The sequence below is a fragment of the Dunckerocampus dactyliophorus genome, chromosome 10, assembly GCF_027744805.1.
Source record: "Dunckerocampus dactyliophorus isolate RoL2022-P2 chromosome 10, RoL_Ddac_1.1, whole genome shotgun sequence".
Lineage (NCBI taxonomy): Eukaryota > Metazoa > Chordata > Actinopteri > Syngnathiformes > Syngnathidae > Dunckerocampus > Dunckerocampus dactyliophorus.
This window is the reverse complement of record NC_072828.1, coordinates 10,145,935-10,172,299: the sequence shown is the minus strand read 5'-3', so window position 1 is coordinate 10,172,299 and position 26,365 is coordinate 10,145,935. Positions and strand designations below refer to the sequence as shown.

The 26,365-nt window shown below is 41.0% G+C and overlaps 1 protein-coding gene across 1 annotated transcript; it reads right to left on the bottom strand.

Annotated features, from left to right (window-relative positions):
- Positions 1-7,443: 7,443 nt before the first annotated feature.
- On the bottom strand, positions 7,444-25,947 carry LOC129189118 (flavin-containing monooxygenase 5-like). Its single transcript, XM_054790473.1, has 10 exons — positions 24,980-25,947; positions 20,176-20,308; positions 19,903-20,091; positions 13,610-13,775; positions 12,040-12,182; positions 11,763-11,959; positions 11,253-11,388; positions 10,938-11,157; positions 9,495-9,567; positions 7,444-9,318 (listed from the first exon to the last, which is right to left on the bottom strand). Exons 2-10 carry the CDS (start codon positions 20,305-20,307, stop codon positions 8,952-8,954), a joined length of 1,623 nt encoding a protein of 540 aa, XP_054646448.1. The 5' UTR covers position 20,308; positions 24,980-25,947; the 3' UTR covers positions 7,444-8,951.
- Positions 25,948-26,365: the final 418 nt, after the last annotated feature.

The following is a 26,365-nucleotide window of genomic DNA, read 5'->3' as shown; positions in this document are numbered from 1 at the left end:
AACACACTGCAGGTGACTATTGGTTAGGAAATGTAGGTAAATACACTAAGCCTCGAGATACACTTTATGAAAAAACAATATATTGAAAATTACCTTAATAGGCATATGTGCATATTAGGGCTGTATCAGGATGCGTATTTGTATCAAAGTGTGCGGTACGGGACTTTAGGTTCGGAACGACCCTGTATTGTGTTATCGGGCGCAGGATTTAATTGAATTGAATTTATTTTAAATCAGTTTTTCAAACGTATTGTTGGTGAGCACTGCAGTAACACACTTCACCCTTCGCGGAAGCGTGATGTAAAAAACATTTGCCCAAAGTGTATTGCTTACATAAAATAGATCAGTAGAAATCCTGATCATAACACGTATCGTGGACATTATGCCATATTTCTGATTTTGAAGCAGTGCCACTTTTATTATTGACTGAATTTTAACAAAAAAAAAGAGAAATAACACGCAAATACTCTGAAGTTCACATGTTGTGTCAAGGCAGAGGTCAGCTCATGTTTTCTCAAAGCTTGGTCCAAATACATGTTTTGGATGCGGCAACATTAGTTAGGTGCACAATGAGGTGTTATACTTGGGAAATCACAGCAGCTGATAGGTAAGTTCCACCCTTTTGTATTATTTATTCCATTGTCTTTGTGACACACTTTTGCATGTCACAAAACGACGATGTGCAAACGGGCTGAATTGACATCAGAACATGTTTTATACACAAAAGACACAAAGAAAATATTCAACACTGTTTCCCCTCTTTATTCAGTGTGTTTGCACCATATTTGTATTTGGTTATGACTGCAAATGACTGTAGTCTGTGTGTCATGCCCCTCGAAGGGACGCCACCCCCCCAGTCCGCCTGTCAGTGTGTGTGTATTGCTATTTTCATGCTGTGTAGCAGGCTAACTATTTACATTTATTTTTACAGGGAGCCGCTGCTGCCCTGTTGTTCACAGTTTCTCTTTAATGTTCTTATTTTAGCTCTTTAGATCAAATTGGTGATTGTCTGAGCGTAGCCATTGCCCTTTTTTTAAGGAGATTTGGCATTGTTTGAAAGGTTGCATTAGCTCTCTCTCAGCTTGAGCTGTTGACCTTTTGGCGTAAAGTACATGTTTCGCTCTTGATCTGTTGGAACCAACTCTGTGCACTTTATAGACTACACTCGAGCGCCCTAAACCCCTTCGGCCCCGTCCTACAGCCATTTGGCACGCCATCTATGCACTTTACCTTGACTATTTGGGACTTTAGTGTTTGATTAATTTAGTATAGTTATTTACTGTAGGTTGAGGTTGGTTTGATTATTACTACTTTATTTTGTTTGCCTTGTTAGGGTTTTTTATGCTTTGTTGATTTGCCCTTAAACCCTCAAATTAGAGCAAAGGGTGTAATTCCTATTTACCTTTTTAACATATATTTGTATATTACAGTAACCGCCTTTACTAAGTAAAAGTTGTGCTAAATAAATACATTTAAAAAGACAGTCCCACCTGGGCCCTCACACAATTTGCACTTCACCTGCTGTCTAAATGTGCGTACACAACTCACAACTCCATCCCACGTCACGTCCTCTCCACACCTTCAATTCGCCATAAGTGGTCAATGCAAAGTGACTGATGAATGCGACGTCCATATTTAATGACCCTTGATTGAATTCATTCAATCTTGATTCACTCGGTTCTTCTCTTCTGAATCATGGCTGCTGAGAAGCTGAAGACGAAGAAGCGGAACTTCACCGAAACTGAGGTGCAAATCTTAGTCGGAGAGCTGGAGGCCTGTAAAAACATAATATTTGGAGGACACAGGAGTGGCGTAACAAGAGGAAGATGAGCGTGTCTGCTGTCGACAGCGTCAGTGGAACGGGCCGCACTGTGGTAAAACAACAAAAAAATGTTTTGTGTGTGAGCATGTTTCTTCATTTGTCCTAATTGATACCACATTTTAAATGAACATAAGCTGAGCAAAAATCTGTTTCTTTCAAGTGTGGACGCAATGACTCAAAACGGGGATGAAGTTATGTCTAAAATTAACTGCTGGTATTCCAGACGAATAGTTTAAAAATATTTAACTTAATGATGACACAAAGGCCATCAAAATGTTAGGTATATTATAATTATTTTATGAGGAAAAACACTAAAATTGCTTGTAAATGTAAATTCACAGTAAGTTCCTGGCTAATAATTGCATGACTTTTACAGTAACGTAACAGTAATTTGTAGTAATTTCACTGTTACGATGGTGTTTGTCGCTCTGCTGCCGCCTGCTGTGTATTTGCTCTCTGTGCAGCTTCAGCCGGTGTGGGTGGAGTCCCCAGCACACACCTGCAGGCAATCTCATCAGACACCCTTCTTATACTCAGCAGCAACTAGGGACCAGTGCCAGATTGTACTCCTTGCTACCTGTACCGCTTCGTCCGGCTCCTACCTGTTCCCCGCTTTCTGGCTCACCCTTGTCCCTCTGCTCAGTACTATTTCCTGTTACACTAGTTGTTGTTCCAGCTCAGGTTTGCCTGTAGCGTTTCTCAGTTGTATCCTAGTTATTTCCTGTCAGCCTTCTGCTGACAGCGTCTTGTGTTTCCACTTTTGGTTTGTGACTTTTCCTGTATTGTACTTTACCCCGCTTGGGACACTTTGTGTTATTAAATACTTTTTTGTATCTATTTTTGGTCTGCTTCCCTGCGTTGGGTTCCGCCCCTTTTACAAGTGGCTACTCCCACTTGTGACATTCACAGCTGTCTTATTTTTTTAATAAATTGTCAAAAAAAGAGCGAGAATCGGAGCACGAAGGACATATTAGCTCTGTGTCTTGTAAACTTAATTCGTAGAATTATTTAATTGACAATCTGATGTTTGCTATAATTAATATTAATCGAACACATAATATTATCATGATTATAAAATAAAATGAAGTATTCAAGCGCTGTGTTGTGTTTTTTCATGTGTCTTTTAGTCTTTTAGATGCTATACGCTCGTGCGGAATGGTGTTGATGATAAATGACAAATGATATCCATCGGTGTCATGTCAAATAACACTTTCCACAACGGTTTTTGGTCAGTGATGGCGTGATGTTTTCATGCAATGATGGCTAAATCTTTATTGGCTTCCACTGCATGTTTATTTCTTATATATGATTTCACTTCACCACTTAAAATGTGCATCACCTTTTTGCCATGTCTCCAAAAGGTGCATACGCCAACTACAAAGGTGGCGTAGCCGTCAGCACATTCTAACGTCAAGTTGTGTTTTTATACAGGAGGCACCATACTTGGCGGGGATAACGGCGTACGCAACTTTTCGCCCCCACCCAAGCTTCATAGATGAGGCCCCTGGTCTTTTTGTATTCATTTGCCTTTCAATTTCCTGTGTTCATTTGGGTAACAGGAAACCCTCTGTTGAACGTCCATACCAGCAGGCCTTACGCCCCTCCCTTGCCCCAAACGGTTACACGATCATTATGTCTCACACGGAAGATAAGCGTTCACAACTTGTTTGATTGCCTTGTTTTCAACCATGTCATGCCTTTATGCAACACATCTTGCACACTCACACAATTGTAGCAAAGATAAAAATTGCTATGATATGCACCGTTAATCACATTAATTTGCCGAACATTATACAAGAGTCACCAGAATAAAAATAGAAGAATGAGCCGAAGGATGATTCGTGAGTGAAAAATGGGGATAATAAACTATACTACTATCTTCAACTGTAATAAACACATGGATTTTTATGAGGGCACCAACACGTCAGCATGATCACACGTCGTCGTCTGTCACAAGACGGTCCATCAATCACAGTAAAATGTTAACAAATAGTAAAGCTTGTTGAAGACACCTGTGATCATCCCATGATTCCCCCCCCAAAAAAATAACAATAGCTTGCCATCACCACGAGGCTATGAGGTGGCTCTTCCATACAGCATGGGGGGTGGGGGTGGGGGGAGATTAGAACATTAATTGGAGTGATAAACAATGCAATCATGTTAAATTGGAGCCTGTTGACATGGGCGATCAATGTTTCCTACCAGATTAACTTGAATGGCTTTGTCTGTTTTGTTTCTAGAAGTGTTTGTTCTCAACAAACAAAGGTGTGTGTTCTAGTGGTAGGTAATGAAGAGAGCATTAGCGGCTACCTTTTTATTTGTTTTATTTTTAACCTTGGTCCGATTCCGGCTGCTCCCACTTTTATATGTTACTTTTTCATCTTATTTTCTTGCAACAGAGCAGGCTCTGTAATGTTGGTGGTACATTTATCGTGTTTATATTGAATATTCGGGCATTTATACCGTAGGATATCTTTTTTGTCCATGTCATTTCTGACATGCTTCATATGAAGCAGTTTGAGGGAATGACACGATCAAAAAGATGAGTTTTCCACAGCTGGTCTGTGGAGCCACTTAACACGGACGCCAGGTGAACAGTGCATTCACCTATGTACTTGCACATACACACGCACACGCACTTGGCGCTCCTCACTCACCCGTTTACACCGCTGTCCCATTCAGTTGCATTAGAAATACTATCAACACCTTTTCCCCTCTTACCCGCCGTTCGAATACATTCATGGGCGAACACTTCAGAGCACTTTATTTATACAAAATAACACACGCATACACGCCACAATATAACTTACCTTGCTTGCTGTGTTCTCCAACAAAAACCGGGCAGTAACTTCCGTCCTGTAGATCAAGTGACCGAGGCGTTATGTTAGGAAACAAAAAGTGCTACACAAGACAATTATGAATATGATTATGAATTGAAGCCCGATAGGAGGGGCTTGGGATTTATAAAACATGTGTTAGTTGAGTTTTCAGGCAGGTAGTGTACCAGGAGTTACAAGCCAGGTAGCTGGTCTGACTGCTCTTGTGCTCCCATTGAATGAAATGAACTAAAGCATTTTTTCTTTATTTTCCCTTTTGAAAAGAGTTTTTGCACATTTTTGTGGGCTGTTTTTACTAAGGATGTAACGATTCATTTGATTAACTCTTCGGTTCGTATCATTATTTGTGTTTGCCGATACATTCCTTCATTTGCAACAGGGGTCTCAAACTCGTGGCCCGCGGGCCATTTGCGGCCCACCAAATCGTATCTTGCGGCCCATGAATGGACATCAAAGAGTAGTGTAACTGCAGCCCACAACATCCAGGCAAGCTCAATGTTACTTCCATACTTAGAGGGGCAAGTAAACACCAACACTGAACTAACAGTGGTGTTATCACATGGATGTGTTGTGAATTGTATCGTATCGTGAGGTACCCTGAGATTCCCAGCCCTACTCCCAATACTTGATGCGGCCCAGCCTCACCCAGACTCTACCTCCACTGGGCCCCAGTGAAATTGAGTGAATGAATACCTGGATACTGCACAGTGCAGGTGAAGTTTCCTAGATTCCTGCTGTTTTTTGTAAGGGAATCATGTATAAATTAATTGTATGGATATATACAAACACGCAGACAGCAATTAATGGCAAGTGCACTCACATTTTATTTGAATAAACAACACTTCAGGTTGAATTAACAGGAGATGAACCTTTTCTGCGGTCATTTTCAATATTGCATACATTTTCGATAAAGTAATAAAGTAAGTGCAACCAACATTTCAACAGTAGGTTTGCCAGCTACTTCTGCTTTTGTTTTTCCAACATAAAAATAATACAATAGTAATATCAAAATAAAGTGCAACCAACATCTCTTCACTTTGAATTAACAGTAGAGTTACCTGCTACCATTGCTGTTGTTTTTCAACATAAAAATAATACAATATTCATATCAAAACTAAAGTATACATTTTCAATAAAGTAGTAAAGTAAGTGCAACCAACATTTCAACAGTAGGTTTGCCAGCTACTTCTGCTTTTGTTTTTCCAACATAATAATAATACAATATTCATATCAAAACTAAAGTATAACCAATATCTCTTGAGGTTGAATTAACAGTAGGTTTACCTGATACTTGCCACTGCAGGAGGTGCGTGTACGGTCAGCGTTGTGTGAAATCCCATGATGCATTTGTCATGTTGCAGTGGTATTTTACTTGACCTTCACATAGCCTATAGAGCGAGCGACTTATTTAGAACATCTCCCTCTTTGCAAAAGCCAAGTGTTTCCACACACTACACCGGAATGGTAGCTTAATTATTACGTTTTGTTGTCATGCTTGCGCGTGGCGATGACGTCACAGACAGGAAGACTGAATCAAGTAGCGCCTTTGTCATTAAAAGTGCTCAAAAAACACACATCCATATAAAGCCTGCTATGCTTAAATCAATGCTTTATTTCCTAGTATCGATGCAATCGATTGATTACCTTTTAAACGATGTTAGATTGATATATGTCGTCCGGAATAGCAACTTGCCGAACACAAATCGATGTAGTGGAATCATAGCAATATAAATTGATACATCGATGTAGTAGATGAACCGTTACACCCCTCGTTTTTACACTTTGGATTTACACAATGAATATCATTGGAGCAATTAATTCAGACTTTTGCCGGAGCTGAGAAGAGCCTCGCCACAACTTGAGTCTAATATATACACAACAGTACAGTACAGTGGAATCTTGGTTAGTGTCATTAATCCGTTCCAGATCTGACTCTAACCCAAACGTGCTCTAACCAAATCAATTTTTCCCATAAGAAATAATGTAATTCCAATTAATAAGTTCCAGAAAGCCAAAACTGGTAACAATTAAAGATTGACATGCAGAGGGCACTTCAAAATGCATATAAACACAAATAAATTATGATTTAAAAAAAATAAATGAACATTTCAGGTTACTTTTACCTTCATTGAAGACATTATTCTTGTCAAAGACACGCTGTAACAGCAAGCTCAACACCACCTTTGTGTTTTGCCAATATAAATAACCCAAAATGGAGCCAAGAAAAGTTGCAAGCTGCAAACCTTTGATAAAGAAGGTGAGAAACAATACTTTGGTTTGGTTTAGTTTATTTGAACATGAAGGTTACAATGGAATACATCTCATGAATCATTCTTTGACAGTTCCACATGTCCAAAAGGAGTAGGAAGAAGCAAAGCTTATTTAATCCTACCCCCCATCCAATCTACATCTGGTACAGTACATGTAGTTCACTTCCTGGATTCCATGTCATGTTTACAGTGATAGTCAGGATAACACATAATAGATAACGGTGAGATAGCCCCCCCCCCCCCCCCCAAAAAAAAAGGAGAGAACATTCATAATAATGATAATAATGATGACAATACTAAATAAATAAATAAATAAGAACAAAGCCTTCTTTTTTTTTTATTTTTTTAAACACAACAAAGAAAATTATAAAAAAATAAATAAAAATAAATAAATAAAAAATAAAATTTAATTAAATAAAAAAATAAAAAAATAAATAAAATAAAATAAAAAATAAATAAAAAATAAAAAAAATAAAAAAAATAAAATAAAATAACAAACCTGACAGAACAATCAGGACTCTTCTGCCTTGTATTTAGCAAACATCAACTGCTTGTATTGTTTTTTGAATTTGCTCATCTCTGTACATTGTTTGAGTTCTTTACTCAATCCGTTCCATAATTTAATTCCACACACGGAAATGCTGTGGGTTTTCAGCGTTGTTCTCGCATATAAATGTTTTAGGTTTAATTTTCCTCTAAGATCATATTTCTCCTCTCTGATTGAGAAATACTTAATTAGATTTTTGGGTAACGAGTTATTATTAACTTTATACATTATTCTAGCGGTATGAAAGTGTACTAAATCTGCGACTGAACCCGGTGATTGGCTGGCAACCAGTCCAAGGTGTACCCTGCCTCCTGCCCAAAGTCAGCTGGAATAGGCTCCAGCATACCCCCCACAACCCTAATTAAGCGGCAGTGAAATTGAATGAATGGATGAAACACTGCTGAAGTCAATAAATAACTCATGGCAAAACATCAAGGTTGCGTCCATGTTGATCTAATTCTAAAACTATAAAAACTTGTTTTGTGTTAACAACAACAGAGTCACCCGCTTGTCATCATAGACAAGCACCAGAGCTGACCAGATAGTCTGCTAACAAGGACGTTTTGTGATTAAAAATACATTAAGCAGACAGTGTATTAATAAGACGCGTGTCATATTGTACGCTAACCGAAAAATGTAAACAAAATGAGGTAGAATTTTTGCTAAAATTTTCAATAAACACTAACCGAGGCGTATGCTAACCAAGGTTCCACTGTATAGCATATTTTTTGTTGAAATCCTGTGCTTTTCGGGGTTAAGGTTACAAAAGAACACCGAAAACCTTGGCAACAAACTACAAAATCACAAGCTGATACTATGTTACTGAAAAAAAACAGGCGTCAAAGCCTAGGAACTTTTAAAAATAAGGTGCCACAAAATTTGGGATTTTAGGCTGCAGCAATCAAAAAAAAAGCCAGCCAAATCCTAGAGAGACCTGAAAGATAAAAAGTAGCTCAACAGCGCTTAATTGGCTGAAGGAACAGGTTTTATTTTGCAAGGCGTATGGTGCATTCGAGAAAAATCAGTTGTCATAAATTTCATTAGCTGAATGATGTGGTGCATTCAGGACAATTCTGACTTACTACTTCTGAGATTTCAGCCATTTAAATATCAGTACAAGTGGTCAGGAGTGGGTCTTGAAGTGATCATTGTCTGCTCTTCAAGCAAAATCTTTAAGAGAGTGACCTGAACACAACACCTGAACCACTCTGCACATTGGACCGGAGTCAAAAGATGATAACAGCTATAAATGTGTAACATATAGATGGTAAATGTGTCATTATGGTGTGCGAAACAACGTGAGTGCCAGAACATGAATGTTTAAATGCCTTTATATAAATGTATGTCATACAGTAGGTGGAGTTCATACATGCTACACAGTTCATACACGTGACACCGCAAAAACTGAAATGAGTTTGATGTTCCAGTATAAATAAACTAAGGGGTACATAAGGAGGACTGGAGGATAGAGTCTATCATTTATTGTACAAACAGCAGCACAGGAGGGCTGCTCCTGAGAAAAGCACCATGCTCAGTTTAGAAGAGCTTCTAGCTTTGGGTACCACTCTGGTCCTGCCGGCTTTAGGTACCACTCTGGTCTTGAAGGGACGGACTACTCGATCCCACTGAGCGAAGATGGCCTGACGAGCTCCGGCCCACTGGCCCGGCCCAGTCAGTCGGTACTGATAGGACGTACATGGCCCCAACAACACCTGCAGTGCTAGTCTGGGATCTTTCAGCAGGAGGCCTGCGATGCTCGGTCGAACCCCGATTTTATCCGCTACAGAGTCCAGGTAGGGGATGTAGTCCACCTGAATGGGGGTGCGTTCAGAGCAGGCGTACCTAGGCAGTAAAAGAGACCAATGCCTTTAGCATCCATCTTCTACAAACTTCCTCAAACTAATCCTATGAAAGCTCCATGTGAACCACTACACTACCGATGACCCACAAAGACATCAAACTTGCTTTGAAGCTCTACAGTGCCTCTAATAAATGAAAATAGACCTTCTTTTCTGTACCTGTTATGCATGGTTTCCGTTTCCGTTGCTATTTCATCTAGCATGGTCTCCTGGGGGGGTAATTTTAATAAACCTGGACAAAAGAAATGACAAATGAAAATGTGATAACCACTGAAGCAGAAACGGACATCAGAAAAACCAAAACTTGAAGGCCCACACGTGAGCCTTCAGCTCAGCGAGCAGCTAAAGCAGGGGTGTCCAAAGTGAGGCCATTTTTGGTCAGGGGCTCGTTTTTTATTGGCCCGTGGCATATTTTGAAAATATAATAAATGTATTATTGAGATATATGAATATAACACAAAGTCATTATGTGAATGTTTCGTTGAGACAGCTTATACCAGGGGTAGGGAACCTATGACTCACGAGCCACATGTGGCTTCTTTGATTTCTCAACACAATAAAATGTATTTATTAAAAAAATCTTGCTGACATTGTGAAGTAAAACATTACAGTGTTAAAAATAACTTTCAAAATATATAACATACGCATACATTTGAATCTATCTATCCATTATCTACCTCAGTGTGGGTGGCACCAGCCAATGCCAGCTGTCCTTCTGCAGAACAAACCCTTTTGACGAAGAAGATGAGGAGTACTGTGCAAAACTATGCAGCACCAAATGTCATTTTAATGGTAAGAAGTATTTTATTTATTATTGGTTAGGCTTTAGTATAACAACGTTATTAAAAAGAATAAATTCAGACTTATTATATTCTAAAATTGTTGATCTTGCTTAAAAATGCACATGTTTAGTTGTATTCAGTGTTAAAACATATTATATGACATTTTAAAATACAGTCAAACTTGTCTATAGCGGCCACTAGAGGGAGTCTGCAAAAGTGGCCGCTATAGACAGGTGGCCTCTATAGACAGGTTGGTGTCCAGTTTGAATGTTGACCAGTAGAGGGAAAAAAAAGAAAAAAAAGGGATTTTTTAAAAATGTTGACCAGTAGAGGGCACTGTGGGACTGCGGATAAAAGTTGTACAGCACTACAAGGCTTGTTATTATCCACGACCCACAGAACAAAGCTGTGCTAGTAATGTCTTAGACTTGTTTTTAATATTTTACATTTTATACGGCAGTAATGGCAAATAGGATGAATATGATGATAACCATAGGACAGTAAAAGGAACTGTGAAAACGATTCACACGTGTCTCTGTCGTGGTTGCTGAGTACAATTTGGACAATAATTGTGAAGAACATGTTGTTTTTTAATGTTCTGTGGTTTTAATTATTACAGTGGTTAGCTTCTTTTTACACTTGTATGGACAGTTAAGATGTTAACAGTTTGACCCCGGAACAGATTGATACCGCTTCCATTATTTCCTATGGGAAAATATGATTTCTTGTGCCCACCCTTAGAGCTTCCACTGTAGGGGCTCGTGTGGTCTATATAGTCTATTTCTATGTCGAAAAGGTGCAAGGTAGTGTGTGTATTAACCTTTAAACACTCTGGTCGCCCAGCGGGCCTGCATCTCAGCCAGGGGTGTGAGAGATCCGAGGCCATGGACAAAGCCCACCACGGCCAGCGTGGGTTTGGAGAGTCTGGCCGGGAAGACGTGCTTGTAGAGACAAAGACGATAACCCGACTTCTCCTGCAAGGCTGGAGGCAGGAAGGGAAAGCTGTAGTTGTAGCCCGTGGCAAACACCACCACGTCCACCTGGAGAGCAGAAAGAAGAAACATCAAACGAGGGAGGTCTGTTTTTCTTGTTGGGAGTTTGGAAACACATGTCCCATCCTGCTGCAGGGCCTTACCTGGTCTATAGCACTACCGTCAGCGAAGACCAAAGCAGAACCGCGGAACTCTTTCACGTTGGGTTTCACCTGAACGCGCCCCGAGATGATGCGAGCTGGCAGGTCGTCGCTCACCACAGCGTTTTGTGAGAAGATCCTGCCAAGCCAGGAGGAAAGGAGGATAATCTGATGGTAATGTGACTGATGAGATGATTTTATATCGAGTTCAACCGATCCACATTGTTTTTCATACAGTGGCTTGTACAGTAAATACAGTAAATTAAGGGGGTTTCTGACTGAAAATATCTGAAAAATCCGCCATAAAAAGAACATTTTAGAAAAAAAACATCTTCAAAGTTTCAGATTTTTTTAACATTGGGTTTAGATATTTAATCTTGCTCGGATTTCAGTTTTTGCAGTGTGATGTGTGGGAACTGTGTAGTGTGTATGAACTCTGCCTAGTAACAAGAGTGACCGCACAATATTTGTCATGAGACTTTCTGCAAAGGAAACATGACGTTATGATGATACCCGTGTGGTGGTTTCAGTCCATAGAGTTCATGATCAAACACGCTGTTGACTTTCTTCTCCACCATCCTGCTGCTCCAAGAAGGAAAGAGTCTCTGCAGAGTCGCGTTCATGCGGGAAGTACCAAGCATGTCCACTGGGAGGCCCCTTGATCCCACGCGGCTCACCACCCACGCTCCGCTCCTGGTGCTCAGGTACACCTGCAGGTACACATGCTTCTTGTTATCCATTCCTTCACAATTACGTTTGGATAACAGCTCTTAAAAAAACGTCAACGCACCTTTTCCGCAACCCTGCTGATATCCACAGCGATGTCGCCTCCAGAGCTCCCGATCCCGATCACTACTACTCTTTTCCCCTGTAGACCGTCAGTGTTACGGTATTCCCAGCTGTGCAAGTACTTGCCTTTGAAGCTCTCTATACCTGAAATATGGTCAAATTGCTTTGATGTTTTAGTGATTTTTTTTAATTAGCAGGATAAAAAAACAAAAACAACAACAGATTTCCACTAGAAGGGCCCTATCCTGCTCATTTCAGGGGCTTTTAAAATGCTATTGGGACACTATAGTAAGTTTCTTTTAATAAAATACTCTATAAATATCAACTTATGTACAAGGTAAATCTGCATTCTTCTCTGTCAACATCTGCATTCCTCTTGGCCGCCACGCTCGGATTCCGCAACCCACTCCCCCTCCCCTGACCACGCCTGCTCTGTTGGTTAGGGATCGAGGGTTGGCTCCAGCCCCCGAACACTCACTCACAACACTCACGCTACAACACATTTTGCAACACACACCACTTTAGTTTCATTCAATGATTAAACAAGGAAAAATATGTATCAAAGTGAAACAAACCACCATCATGCCTGACAACACCATTACGAGACCTGCGTTTTTCCACACTCTACAATCATATTCATTGATGTTACCAAAAATGATCCAATAAAAGCCTATATGCAATTAGCCCCACAGTCTAATATTAATAACAGAGGTGTTCAAAGTGTCCAGTGTGTCTTTTTATTGGCCTGTGGCACATTCTAAAAATATAATAAAAAATTAAAAAAAATTGTACTATAACAAGAGAAAAATGTATGAAGATTATTTAAGTTAAAATATTTGGAAAATTCAAAGGGGGGATACGAATAATAGGCTTTTTCACAGCTGAGATGCAGTTTTTCTTGAAAACTACAGGGTCACGCAAAATGATCTGACACATTTGTAGGTTAAATAAAAGGCAAATAAAGTAAAGAAACAAAAAAGTGTTTTTATTTTCGAAAAGTACATATAATGCCATTGCCCTTGCATCCTTTCATTTTGTTAGTATGTGGCCCTCACTGGAAAAAGCTTGGACATTCCTGGTCTACAAAAGCAAACAACAACCTGATGTCATTTTTAAAAAATCACCTCCACAGCAGCTGCATTTGAAGTATCAAGAGTACTCAGCATCCAGCAGCTGTATCTACCTCTGCAGGTGCTTTAAAATGTTACTGCTCAGCAGTGGGTGTGGAATGGGTGCATGTTATACTTGCTGCACTGTTGTTGACAATGAACTCGTCTACCGTTTTAATGCTGCCTGAGCAGTTTGCTCCTTACCGCTGTCACAACATTGGTCTTGTTGCTGCTGTGTTGTGCAATATGCAGTACTTGCTAATAAGTAATAATGTGGTCAAAGATAGCTATGTTTGCCTTTCTGCTTGCTCATGCACTCCAAATCAATATTAAAGATAAAACATGTACTGACTTTTCACATTTTGCTCCTCTCCAATTATTGCCTGCTTCCAATGAAGCCTTGGCTATAATTATAGCACGTATGCTGAATTGAGAATGAGTGAAGACGTGTGAGGTGGCTACCTGGGAAGTCTTTGAGTGGCAGGTGAGGCGTGGTGAAGTGTCCCGTACAAACCATAATGGCGTCATAAACCTGAGTCTCTCTCTGACCGTCACATCCCTCGGTCTCCACCTCCCACTGACCAGTGGTGGCAAAATCCGGAGTCGGCCTCACGTGGGCCACAGAAGTCTGAGACCAACACAGCAGAACAGACAAAAAAATACACTTGAAGAAGAGGACTTTTGTGACTCGGCTATTGTTGCTGCTCCACAATACAGGGACTGAATCAATGATCCTCCTAATTTTTCAAATGTCTGAGCATACAGACACAAAAGAACCGAGCATTCCTTGGACCTCTGTGAGTGCCATCAGATGTGCACACTGTAGCACTGTTGACAACTTTTCAGTGAGAAAAGTAGCTATCGGCTGTCCTGTCATCGTCTAATTTGCATATCATTTGCATATGATGCTGTAAAAATGCTGTAGGAAAAAAGCATAACCTCGTAGGAGAGACAAAAAAGTGAGTAAAAAGACATAAAATATATGACTAAAATATGAGACATATTTAGAGTTATTTCACAGCTTTTGTTAAGTACATAATTCCACACGTGTTCAGTCATAGTTTGGAGAATCTACAACGTAAATAGTCATGAAAATAAAGAAAACACATTGAATGAGAAGGTGTGTCCAAACTTTTGGCCTGTACGGTATATTTACCCAAAGAATTGTAAGCTAATCCACTTCATTTTACAAATAAAGAGCAGCAGTAGACTAACAATAAAATACAAACACTCATTTATCCAGATTTACGGAAGATTAAGAAACATTTGCGGCTCTGAAGCTGACTGCACACTGCCAGCCTGTGACTGCCTTTGGGCGGGGCGGACCTGTCAACAGCACCCGTTGTCCAGTTCTGGTCAGACATCCGTGAGGAGGAATGTAGGAACTCTGCGTTATATTTGTCTCCCGCCGTATCCCTGCGCTCTGTCGCCTGTCCATTCTTGTGTATGTGACGAAGACGCTCGCTTCTACTTCTTCTTTACGTACAGTATGCGTTCCACGTTCTAAGTCACTGTTGCTGTAGTACACTGCTGATGGGGATGTCATACAACTTCATGTCAAAAAATCCCAACGATCACCTTTAAGCTACATATGGAATTCAATCCACACTTGCTACTTTAGCTTTGCAGCACGTTTTTCATAGCAGCCCTTTCTCATTCTAAAAAGAAAAAATCTCACCCAGACTCACCTCTTCCAGCCCAAAAGAACCGCTTTGGGTTGGTATGTAGATGTTTCCTTTCGCCTTAGCACGTGTTAGCCCCATTTGCCCCATTAGCTATACTCTAACCTGGAAAACAGCGGCATATACTACGTAACGCACTGTTAATGAATTGATTGGCTGCGGAGGTAAAAATAAATCTTACCATTGGCTGGACAGTGTTGGTCACTGTGTTATGTTGTTACCGCTTGTTGTCGCCTGTCACTCACGGAGTTGCATTGCAAAATGGTAGAGAATAAATTGTCATGTGTTTATTTTATTTACAGTTCATGTTGGATTTTATTTTGTGCGCCCCATAAATGTGCTGTGCGCTGCGAATGCTGGAGCAGTACGCGATTGAGCGGGTGCGCAGCCTAGAGGGAACTTTGGGCCTCATTCATGAACATCTTCTTAAAAGTCTTCTTAAGAAGTGTACTTAAGAAGGCGTGGGTTGGAAAGTGCGCCACATTCACGACACGTTCTTAAGTAGGGATAATCGTTCGCACCGGTGTTCTTAGGTTGATGAATGCCAACTGCGATGCACGTGTATGTAAGGCCTAGTTTGCATAGGTCACCGCCTATTATTTCCCATACAAGGTAAAAAATGTGCCGTGCGCAACAGGCAGCTGGAGGCGGAGATGGCAACGCGCAAGGGCAAGACTGAGGAGCAGCTGGACAACAAACGAAAGAAAAACTTCAATTCTACTGAAATAGAGGTGCTTTTACAAGGAGTGAGCGAACACAAGACCACCTTATTTTCACGTGTATCCACCGGTCATCAGGCCATCCAAAAAGAGTCGGCATGGAGCACCATTGCAGGAAACATAAATGCCGTTTCCACGGAGAAACGCGCCACAGCAGAGGTTAAAAAGAAGTGTTTTGACTTAAAATAGACTCAAAAAAAGATTGGACTGCACCGGAGGGATCTGGAGAAAGCGGGAGGTGGGCCATCAATCAGAAACCAAACCATTTCGGAAACTCTAGAAAATATTTACACAGTCATGATGGAAAAATAAAGTCAAAATACATAGTTTGTGTGTGACAATTTATTTTTTCTGTGGTTACATTTGATAAGACGCTGCCTAATTAATACAGCAGCCCCGTGCTCCGGCTCAAGACGTGGCTGGGGGCGCATGTCGTTATCTGGGGGTTTTGCGTGCGCAATAGACACACCACGTTTCATTGCGATGTTATTCTGATGATCCTGCACACCTGCAAGAACAGAGAGGGAAGCCTGAAGCAGGACATCAAATATCCGTCGCTTTGAGCAAATAAATCTACATGGTCCCTTTACATTCTCTCTCTGTGCAGCGCACGTCCAGCCAGCCTTTTTTTTTGATGAATTTGGATTTGAATATATATTTATCGATGGAGTACATTTTAGTTGTTTTGATGATAAATAATTGTTGGGATATTTTATTTGCACTACATTTTTTGGGATCATGTTGCAAAATCCATCATGAGGGCGATTGCGCATTGGGAAAGTGCAAGCTTTGCTTGTGCGTAAGAGTCCTCCTGAGCGTTCGTAGAATCTGTTCTTAGATCTAAGAACTGTGAGTTAAGAATACGTTTCGTGAATGCCAAAAATCTTTGTAAGAAGGCTTTAAGAACACATTTGTGCATAAGAACGTTTGGTGAATGAGGCCCATTGATCTGAACAGAGGTAAACTTCTATGGAAAACATGTACATGTATCAGCTTGCCTTGCTGGTTCTTCCAATGGAATGTGAAAAGTCTTCTAAAGGGTATATGAAGGCACTGAAGTGGTTCCAGACAAGAAAACCTGCCTAGCAACAAGCGTCCACACTAATTTGACAGCAACTTAGTCCAGATGGTGCTGTGTTGCTCTGGTTCTAATATGTCTTTCAAATGCAGTGGAACCTACCAACATGGAATGGCCCCGAAAGTCGTTCAGATTCTCAACGAAAAATTTGTGTCAGAGGTCAAACTAAACTTGAGCGTTTGTGGGTGATGTCAAGCACAGTTTGAAGCTCATTTTCGGAAACACTTGCTTCGAAAGTCACACAATCTTGTGACGCCACAAGTGTTTTTTTGATGTTTTGGTGGTGGGTTTTTTTGTGGCACGACACAATGATGATAACCATAGAAGAGGAAATGAGACTGAACTGCAACACTGTACAGCTTTGACATGTGTGCAGGATATCCACTGATGCCAAAATTCGACAGTCCAACCCTTGGTATAATGTGGAGTTCAAAAGTCACACTTGGAATTATGTATGATGTGAAATCATGTCAGACATCACTTCAGTGACCATTGAAAAGATTAACTTTCTTTGGGATGCAACATAATAACATTTGTCTATTGAACAACCAATTTTCTGTATGATTCCAAACATTTTTTTTTTTTTTTTTTTTTTTACATTTTCTTAAGTGAAAATTGATGAATTTGCAGATTTCCTGGTCAAATACAGGGCAGAAACCTAAGATGAGGCCACGCCAGCCTCTCTTTTCAGTTTAGTGCACATGTCGCAAATCGTTTATTGCAGAAACATTGATTATACACCCTGACTTTCTACAACCTGTATAATGTCTGTAATGTAAGTGTGACATTATTCTTGCTAATCGGACACTAAAATACAGAGAAATTGCATGCGGGAGGCATGCCCCCTGAGCTGGAAGGTGCTTGTCACTGCCGTCTTTCCGTAGAGAGGAAAAGCCAGCCTTTTTTTTGACAGCAGCTGGAGAGCAAGTCAAATGCAATATATTTTTATGCTCTGCTGAATGAATGAAGGAATTTGACTGCCTAAAGGTGATCAGATAACAAAGTATCTAAAATTTTTAGCAAAAGTGAATTATTCTCTTTGTTTTTTTATCCTATTAATGCGCAAGCTGTGCACCGCACGTCACTGCTGATGATACACTACAAGAATGATTCATGCAGCAATACCTACAAAAGACCACTAGAGGCCAGTATCACTCTGTCAGCCATCTTGTAAGGGGGAGTAATTTTGCTTTTTTTGGTTTTATTTAAGTTTTTATTTACTAAAAAATGTATATACATGTATATAAATGTATATACATGTGTTTATGTACTAAAAAATGTATATACATGTGTTTATGTAAATATACTGAATTTGTATGTACTGTATGTGTATTTTACTTATTCCTACAGTTTTTCGCTCTCTCTCTGGCATGGTGTCCAAAAAAGGTGAGTGCTCAAAAAGGTGCCTATAAATAAAAACTAAAAATGTTTACAAATTTTGTCTGATTTTAAAGGATACCACTGTAAAATAAAAAAAATCCAAAAAAATGTGTATAACATTATTCTATCCATTTATCCATCTATCTATCTATCTATCACATGACACTCCTGATCAAAGTCCTAAGACCCGCTGAAAAATTGCTAGAATTAGTATTAGTAATTGTAGTAGCGCTACAATATGCAAAAACAAAAAGGGGGAGTGAGACAAAAAAGTAAACAACAATTCAACTGAAATAGGCTGTTTATCAGCTGATCAAAAGTTTAAGACCACAGGCCATAAAAGCCAAAATCTGCTCAAACTTTTCATTTTCTGTCAGGCATTCACACTTTCATGACCTCCTGATGGCGAAAGCTAAGAATCTTTCTCTTTTTCAATGTGGTCGGATTGTCGAGCTGCATAAGCAAGGCCTCTCTCAGCGTGCCATTGCTGCTGAGGTTGGGAGCAGTAAGACAGTCATTCTACATTTTTTGAAAGATCCTGAGCATTATGGAACAAAAAAATCAAGTGGTAGACCCACAAAAATCACACCTGCGCTGAGCCGGAGGATCTGATTGGCTGTCCATCAAGAAACAGGGCGGTCTTCGACCCACATTAAGGCCCTTACTGGTGCCGACTGCAGCGCAATAACCATTAGACGGCATCTGGGGGAAAAGGGTTTAAAAAACAATAAACTAATTCAAAGACCTCGTCTCCTTCAACGCCACAAAACTGCCCGTTTAGACTTTGCCAGGGAGCATCAAACATGGGACATTGAAAGGTGGAAAAAAGTTTTATTCTCTGATGAGAAAAAATGTAACCTTGACGGTCCAGATGGCTTCCAATGTTACTGGCATGACAAGGAGATCCCACCTGAGATGTTTTCTACCCGGCACAGTGGAGGGGGGCCCATCATGGTCTGGGGTGCTTTTTTATTCAGTGGAACACTGGAGCTTCAGGTGGTGCAGGGTCGTCAAACGGCGGATGCTTACATGCAGATGTTGCAGCGGGCAGCCCTCATGACTGAGGGCCCTTGTCTGTGTGGTGACAGCTGGGTTGTTCAGCAGGACACAATGCTCACAATGTTCACAATGCTCGCTTGACCAAGGACTTCTTCAGGGAGAATAACATCATTCTTTTGGACCATCCTGCATGTTCCCCTCATTTAAATCCCATAGAGAACATTTGGTGATGGATGGCAAGGGAAGTTTATAAAAATGGCCATCAGTTCCAGACAGTTGATGCCCTTCATGAAGCCATCTTCACCACTAGGAGCAATGTTCCCACTAGCCTCCTGGAAACACTCGCATCAAGCATGCCCAAACCAATTTTTGAAGTGATTAACAAGAACGGTGGAGCTACTCATTACTGAGTCCTACTGGGAACATATTTTTGTTCCGGTGTTCTGGAGTTTTTTGTTATTTTTTGAGCGATGGTCTTAAACTTTTGATCAGCTGATAAGCAGCCTATTTCAGTTTAATTGTTGTTTTGAATAAATGACTTTTTCAAAATGCTTTTTGTCTCACTCCCCCTTCTTGTTTTTGCGTATTGTAGCTCTAATTAAAACCTCATTAAGATCCAAATGTGAAAAATGCAAATTCTAGCAATTTTTCAACTGGTCTTAAGATTTTGATCAGGTGTGTGTGTATATATATATATATATATATATATATATATATATATATATATATATATATATATATATATATATATATATATATATACATATATTAGAGACAATACTGTATAAAAAAAACATCCCTTTAGTGAAAGACACTTCTAAATTAAACTCGTGTGCAGTCTCTACAGCCATGTGATCAACCTGTCAACAGAGTGCAGAAGAAGAGGATGACACTCACCTGGAAGCGAATGTGCTGCAGCAGCCTGAAGGTCTGAGCGTATAGTCTCAGGTAGAGCATCACCTCGGAGTGGTGCATGTTGTTTGGGAGCTCGGCAGGAGGCGGGAAGTCGCTGAAGGCCATCCTCTCTTTGGAGCTGTTCAGGACCACAGAGAAGTAGATGTTGGCCCGTTCAGGCTCTGGTTCCTCCTGGTGCACAACAACAACAGTAACACATCGCTATCGCAACATTGTTATTCCACATATTGGCCACTAGGTGCAGTTAAATGTCACCTTAAACCTCCACAGACCACCAATGTCATGGCTGCTCTCGAAGCAGGTGGGCTCCAGACCTTCATCCAGGCAGGCCTTGATGCTGGTCAGACCTGAAATCCCGGCGCCGATCACGGCCACCTTCTTCACCATGCTAGAGGGTGAAAAACAGGTTTCGAATATTTGGGCTTACCGAGTTCAAGGCAGATGCTTGCGATCATTTAATATGTTCTATAAATACTGTCTTTAGCATACAGTTATGTGAAAAAAATGTTGCTATTCTGTTTGAATCACACATGCCTTGATGTAGATTTGAAAATATGTTTTAATTTTGACATTATGAACATTTAACATTTGGCTGCACAAACTGGGATGTGTTTAAAACTGCAGCGGGGAGGGAAGATTGTACTGTTGATTTGAATGAATATGCTTCTGCTGTTACTGGCTACATTAGCACATGTATAGAGACTGTTACCACCACCAAGTATTACAGAAAATACCCTAACCAAAAACAGTGGATGAACTGTGATGTAAGGGCTAAGCTACGTGCTCGTTCGACTGCATTTGTCATGGGCACCGCTGATGACTACAAAAAGGCCAGATATGACCTGAGGAGGTCCATACGAGAGGCCAAAAGACAGTACAGACAGAAGCTGGAGGGCTACTATTCCACCTCAGACCCTCGGCGCATGTGGGCGGGGCTCCAGCACATCACAGACTATCGACAGCAGAGTAGCGTAGCCACGTCCAGCCAAACCACACTTCCAGATGAGCTGAACGAGTTCTATGCCCGCTTTGACACCCAAACTTCTGATGAGCAGAGAGGGTGGCTGAACCTGGGGAGCACACAGGACGCACCTCTCATGGTGACATCAGCTGATGTGCGCAGGGTTCTAAACAAAACAAACCCACGAAAAGCAGCAGGCCCAGACAACATCTCAGGACGTGCACTTCGGGTTTGCTCATCAGAGCTAGCTGATGTGCTTGCTGACATATTTAACCTGTCGCTTGCACAAGCATCTGTACCGACATGCTTTAAGTCCACCACCATAGTGCCCATACCCAAGAAGAGCAACGTGACCTGCTTGAATGACTATCGCCCTATAGCACTCACTCCTATTGTTATGAAGTGCTTTGAAAGAATAGTCATGACCCACATCAAAAAGAGCATCCCGGCGGCAACTGTGGACCCTCTACAGTTTGCATATCGCCAGAACCGGTCCACGGATGATGCACAAACTCACAAATAAGCTCCTCACACTTGGCCTGTCTCCCTCCCTCTGTAACTGGGTGTTTAACTTTCTCACAGGCAGACCCCAGTCAGTCAGAGTCCACAACCGCACATCCAGCTCAAGAATTGTGAGCACTGGGACCCCACAGGGGTGTGTGCTGAGTCCACTCCTCTACACGCTCTTCACCTACGATTGCGTGGCCTCCCAGAACAACACCAGCATCATTAAATTTGCGGATGACACTACAGTCATCGGACTGATCACTGGTGGTGTTGAAACATCATACAGAAGAGAGGTGGCGGACCTCATAGCTTGGTGTCGTGATAACAATCTCCTTCTCAATACAGATAAGACTAAAGAGATGATCATCGACCCAAGAACAAGGGAAAAGGAGCCACATAGACCCCTGTTTATTGATGAGACTGAGGTGGAGAGGGTGAAAACCTTCAAGTTCCTTGGCACACACATCAGCGAGGACCTCACCTGGTCTCACAACACCCAACAAATTCTGAAGAAGTCCCAAAGGAGACTGTACTTCCTGAGAAGACTGAGGAAATTTGGCATGTCCACCACAATCCTGAGTTGCTTCTACAGATGCACCATCGAAAGTGTCCTTACCGCCTCCATCACTGTTTGGTACGGTAACTGTACAACACGTGATAGGAAGGCACTCCAGCGGGTGATCAAGACCTCACAGAACATTGTTGGGGCAGCCCTCCCCTCACTGCAAGACATTTATACATCTAGAGTCCTACGCAGAACACACAACCTCATCAAGGACAGCACACATCCACAACACTCATTATTCACACTCCTACCATCAGGCAGACGCTACAGGAGTTTGAAGTCCAGGACCACAAGGCTGGCAAACAGCTTTTACCCACAGGCCATCAGGCTTCTCAATGAAGCACTCACACACGCCACACGCAACACACACTCATAGCACTTTATTTATTTATTTATTTATTTGTATTATTTACTTGCATTAATGTCTCTTCTGTTGTTGCTTAATTTCTTGGTATTTATGTATATGTGTTTATGTTTCTTATGTTCTTATTCTTTCTTGTGTTTTTCTTTCTTTTCCTTGGGAGAATGAACAGAATAAGATTTTCATTGCATGGTATAACTGCTGTTTTACCATGCACATGACAATAAAACTCTCTTGAATCTTGAATCTTGAATCTTGAATCTTGAATTTAAATACAGTGGTGCGAAAGAGGGTTTTCCCCCTTCCTGATTTCTTATTTGTTTGTCACACGTTTCAGATCATCCAACAAATGTCAATTTTAGTCAGTGACAACAATGCAGTTTTTAAATGAAACTTTTTATTTTTAAGGGAGTATAAAGTCCAAACCCACATGGCCCTGTGTGAAAGTGATTGCCCCCCTGTTAAAATCTAACTGAACTGAGATTGATTGAGCTCTATAAGTCTGGAAAAGGTTCTAAAGCCATTTGTAAAGCTTTAACATGATATGACTGTCTTTTCATGCCATTAAATGCATCTAATTATCAATGAATACAACTACTCAAATTGATAAATATGGGAATATTGTGTGGTTCCTACTGCACAGATTTATGGACAATGATGCCTAAATTTCCTGTGGGTAGTAATGACAACTCCTGATTGACTCCTATTACTGATGATTGATTTCACTATGTGGTATAGAGTGTATTGGTGAGGGTTTGCACCCATGTGTGTCAACACAGCAACAGCATGGAGCAGGCAGATCAGCTGACAGGTCAAGCAGTCAGTACATTTCCATGCACTAAATAAGTCTGATTACTGAAATAATCTGGTTTCTCCATTTTTCACACCTCAGCGTGACATCCCTGATAATATGCACAGTATGCTTACAGCATGAACAACGGGAAAAAAAATCCACATATTGTTTCAATACTTTTTAAATGCATCTCCACTGCCGTTATTGGCCATACGCTGTGTGCCTCCCAAAACGCTAGATGGTGCTTATGTTTCTTTCAGCATGGGTAAAGGTTTGGCTTTTCTGGTTGACGTGTTAAATCACATATAAAGAAAGCAGCGTTGCCAGTTTTGCTTATTATACGCGACTTTGGGCTTGTTTTATTTTTGGAAAGGTGCTTGTCTCTCACGAGACCTGGCAATCAGGTGCCCGTGCTATCAACTATGTGTCCGTTGACGTGATTACGCAAAACATTTACCAGCCAGACACACGTGGCGAGCATCTTCACCTGGATGGCTAGCAATTTGCACAGCAAATACAGGTCGCCTCAGTGTGATGGCTACTTTTTTGCATCTTCCTACATTCATATGTACTGTGCATCATGTCTTTAATAGCCACTAACGGGAGTCACAGTTGTCTTTCTCCACATTCACAAGTGACCCGGCACCAATTTAAATCGTTGCTAATAATTACCATAATTTCCAGTGTATAAGCCGCTACTTTTTTCTCAACATCTTATACAGCGGTGTGGCTAACTGAAGTACTAATCTCGTAACGTCTCATTTACTGCAGTACTGCTGCTAACCATTTAAACACTGTGTCACTCAATATAACAGTCTGACTCACGGTGCCATCTTGCAAAGAACACTAAACTCATCACACAGCAACTTAACACTCAAAAGGTGTACCTAAGAAATATACAAACAAGGATCAAAACAAGTTTAAATTGAAAAAAAACTATTTTGAAGTTTTCCCATAATGCTTTGCGTCTGAGCAAAGCACTCATTTGTGCCTCCCGGGGCGCTGCAATGATGTCTGGGCTTCTCTGGCTCCCTCTGGTGGACAGAGGTAGCATTGCAGCGCCATCCATACATTTTCTATGCCACTCAACAATGGGAAAACTTTAAAATGTATTTTTTTCATTTTAATCTCATATTGGTACTAGTTCATATACTACACCTTTTGAGTGTTAAGTCACTGTGTGATGAGTTTAGTGTTCTTTGTAAGATGACACCGTGAGTCTGACTGTTGTATTGAGTAATGGCATCCTGCAATTTCCAAGGGGTTGATTTGTTTTCAATTTTTTTTTTTTCTCTTTGATAGAAGGATATACATTTCTCTCTATGAATGACAATTAGTTGCTAAGTCCCGCCCATGCCCCCGCAAAGGTGTTTTGCTTGATGGCAGCCATGTTTTTCAACCAACTGTACTCAAATTCTACACACACACGTGCTTGTCAGTCCCATAAAGACGTGTGCCAAAAAAGAACCACCAAAATATCAAAGAACACTGGTGGACGCTTACTCCACTCAAGTATCACAAGATGTGTTGACGTCACCATTTTTCCTAAAACATTTTGGTTGAACTCCAAATTATACCACGTGGGCAGGAATTTGTGTTGCAGTTGTTAGGCATCTCGGGGACGGGATTTCACCCCTGGAATGTGTTAAATTCAGCCATGTGCTCCACTTTTTAACCAGCCTGAGAGATGAAGCAAACTGTGGAATACGAAGAGCTTCTTTGAATGCTTTGAAAGAGCATAGCATGCTAAAAATGAGTACATATGAGCAAAGCCTTAATGTATATTTAGAGTGCAACTGTCCTCACACGACAGTCCAGTCTACTGCAGCTTGTGAAATACTAAACTAAATGAAAGAAGAAAACACACAGTACCTTACAAGTTCCCTTTTTTGACAGTGTCTTCAGCACGATGTCCTTCAGTGCCATTCATGTCACAATTTAATTGTCTATCTTGAAAAACCAGTTTTTTTTTCCAGCAGCTCCTCCCCCCTTTCTGCAGAGAAGCCACACAGAGATTTAAACATACCGTACATACAGTACAGTTGTCAGCTGGAGGCGGCAGCACACTTTAGTCAGAAAGTTGTTGTTTTGAACGCATACAGAATGGGAACTCTGGTGGGTTGAGAAAGCATCCTGCCACTTTAAGTCAAGAGAGTGTCATATGTGTTCTGGAGAACGTGGTGGAACACACAGCTATTCAAGCCCAGGGGAGGAGCTATTATACTGTTATATAACATGAATGTGCCATAAACACACAAGCATGAACATATGGACACAATGAAGACACAGAGTGAGGCAGTGGCGTCACTAGGGTTTGAGGACATGGGAGATTTAGCCCCCAGGACAAGCACAGGATGTGCAGTACAACAACAAACACAGATTTGCAACAGTATGTTGAGAGTTTTTAGAGTAAGTTTTCATGACTTAAAAACTTCTCATGCTGTTCCAGTAGGCTCTGTGTGCTTCAAAAGGTACACGCATGCTGCCTTACAGAGTGAAAGCAAGGTCCCAGGGAAACTCTGGGTGGAGAATGTTTTTGTAAAAAAAAATATCATGCCAACAAAAAACAAAAAAATATATTTTTAAAAATGCAACAAATTATTTAGGGGTGCTTAAGAATATTTCAGGGACTCTTGAGCTCCACTAAAATAAGCCTGAAGTCGCCACTGGACTGAGATCAACACCATGGTCCATCCATCCGTTCTCTATGCCGCTTATCCTAATTGGGGTCACAGGGGTATGCTGGAGCATATCCCAGCTGACTTCGGGCGAGAGGCGGGGTACACCCTGGACTGGTCGCCAGCCAATGGCAGGGCACATATAGACAAACAACCATTCACGCTCACATTCATACCTATGGACAATTTAGAGTCACCAATTAACCTAACATGCATGTTTTTGGAATGTGGGAGGAAACCGCAGCACCCGGAGAAAACCGACCACGGGGATAGATATAATACATTTATATTTTATATATTGATTGGGGCCGCACGGTGGCCGTGGGGTTAGCACGTTGGCCACACAGTCAGGAGATCGGTAAGATCTGGGTTGGAATCTCCGTTGGGCGTCTCTGTGTGGAGTTTGCATGTTCTCCCCGTGTGTGTGCGGGTTTTCTCCGGGTACTGCAGTTTCCTCCCACATTCCAAAAACATGCATGTTAGGTTAATTGGTGACTCTAAATTGTCCATAGGTATGAATGTGAGTGTGAATGGTTGTTTGTCTATATGAGCCCTGCGATTGGCTGGCTGGGATAGGTCA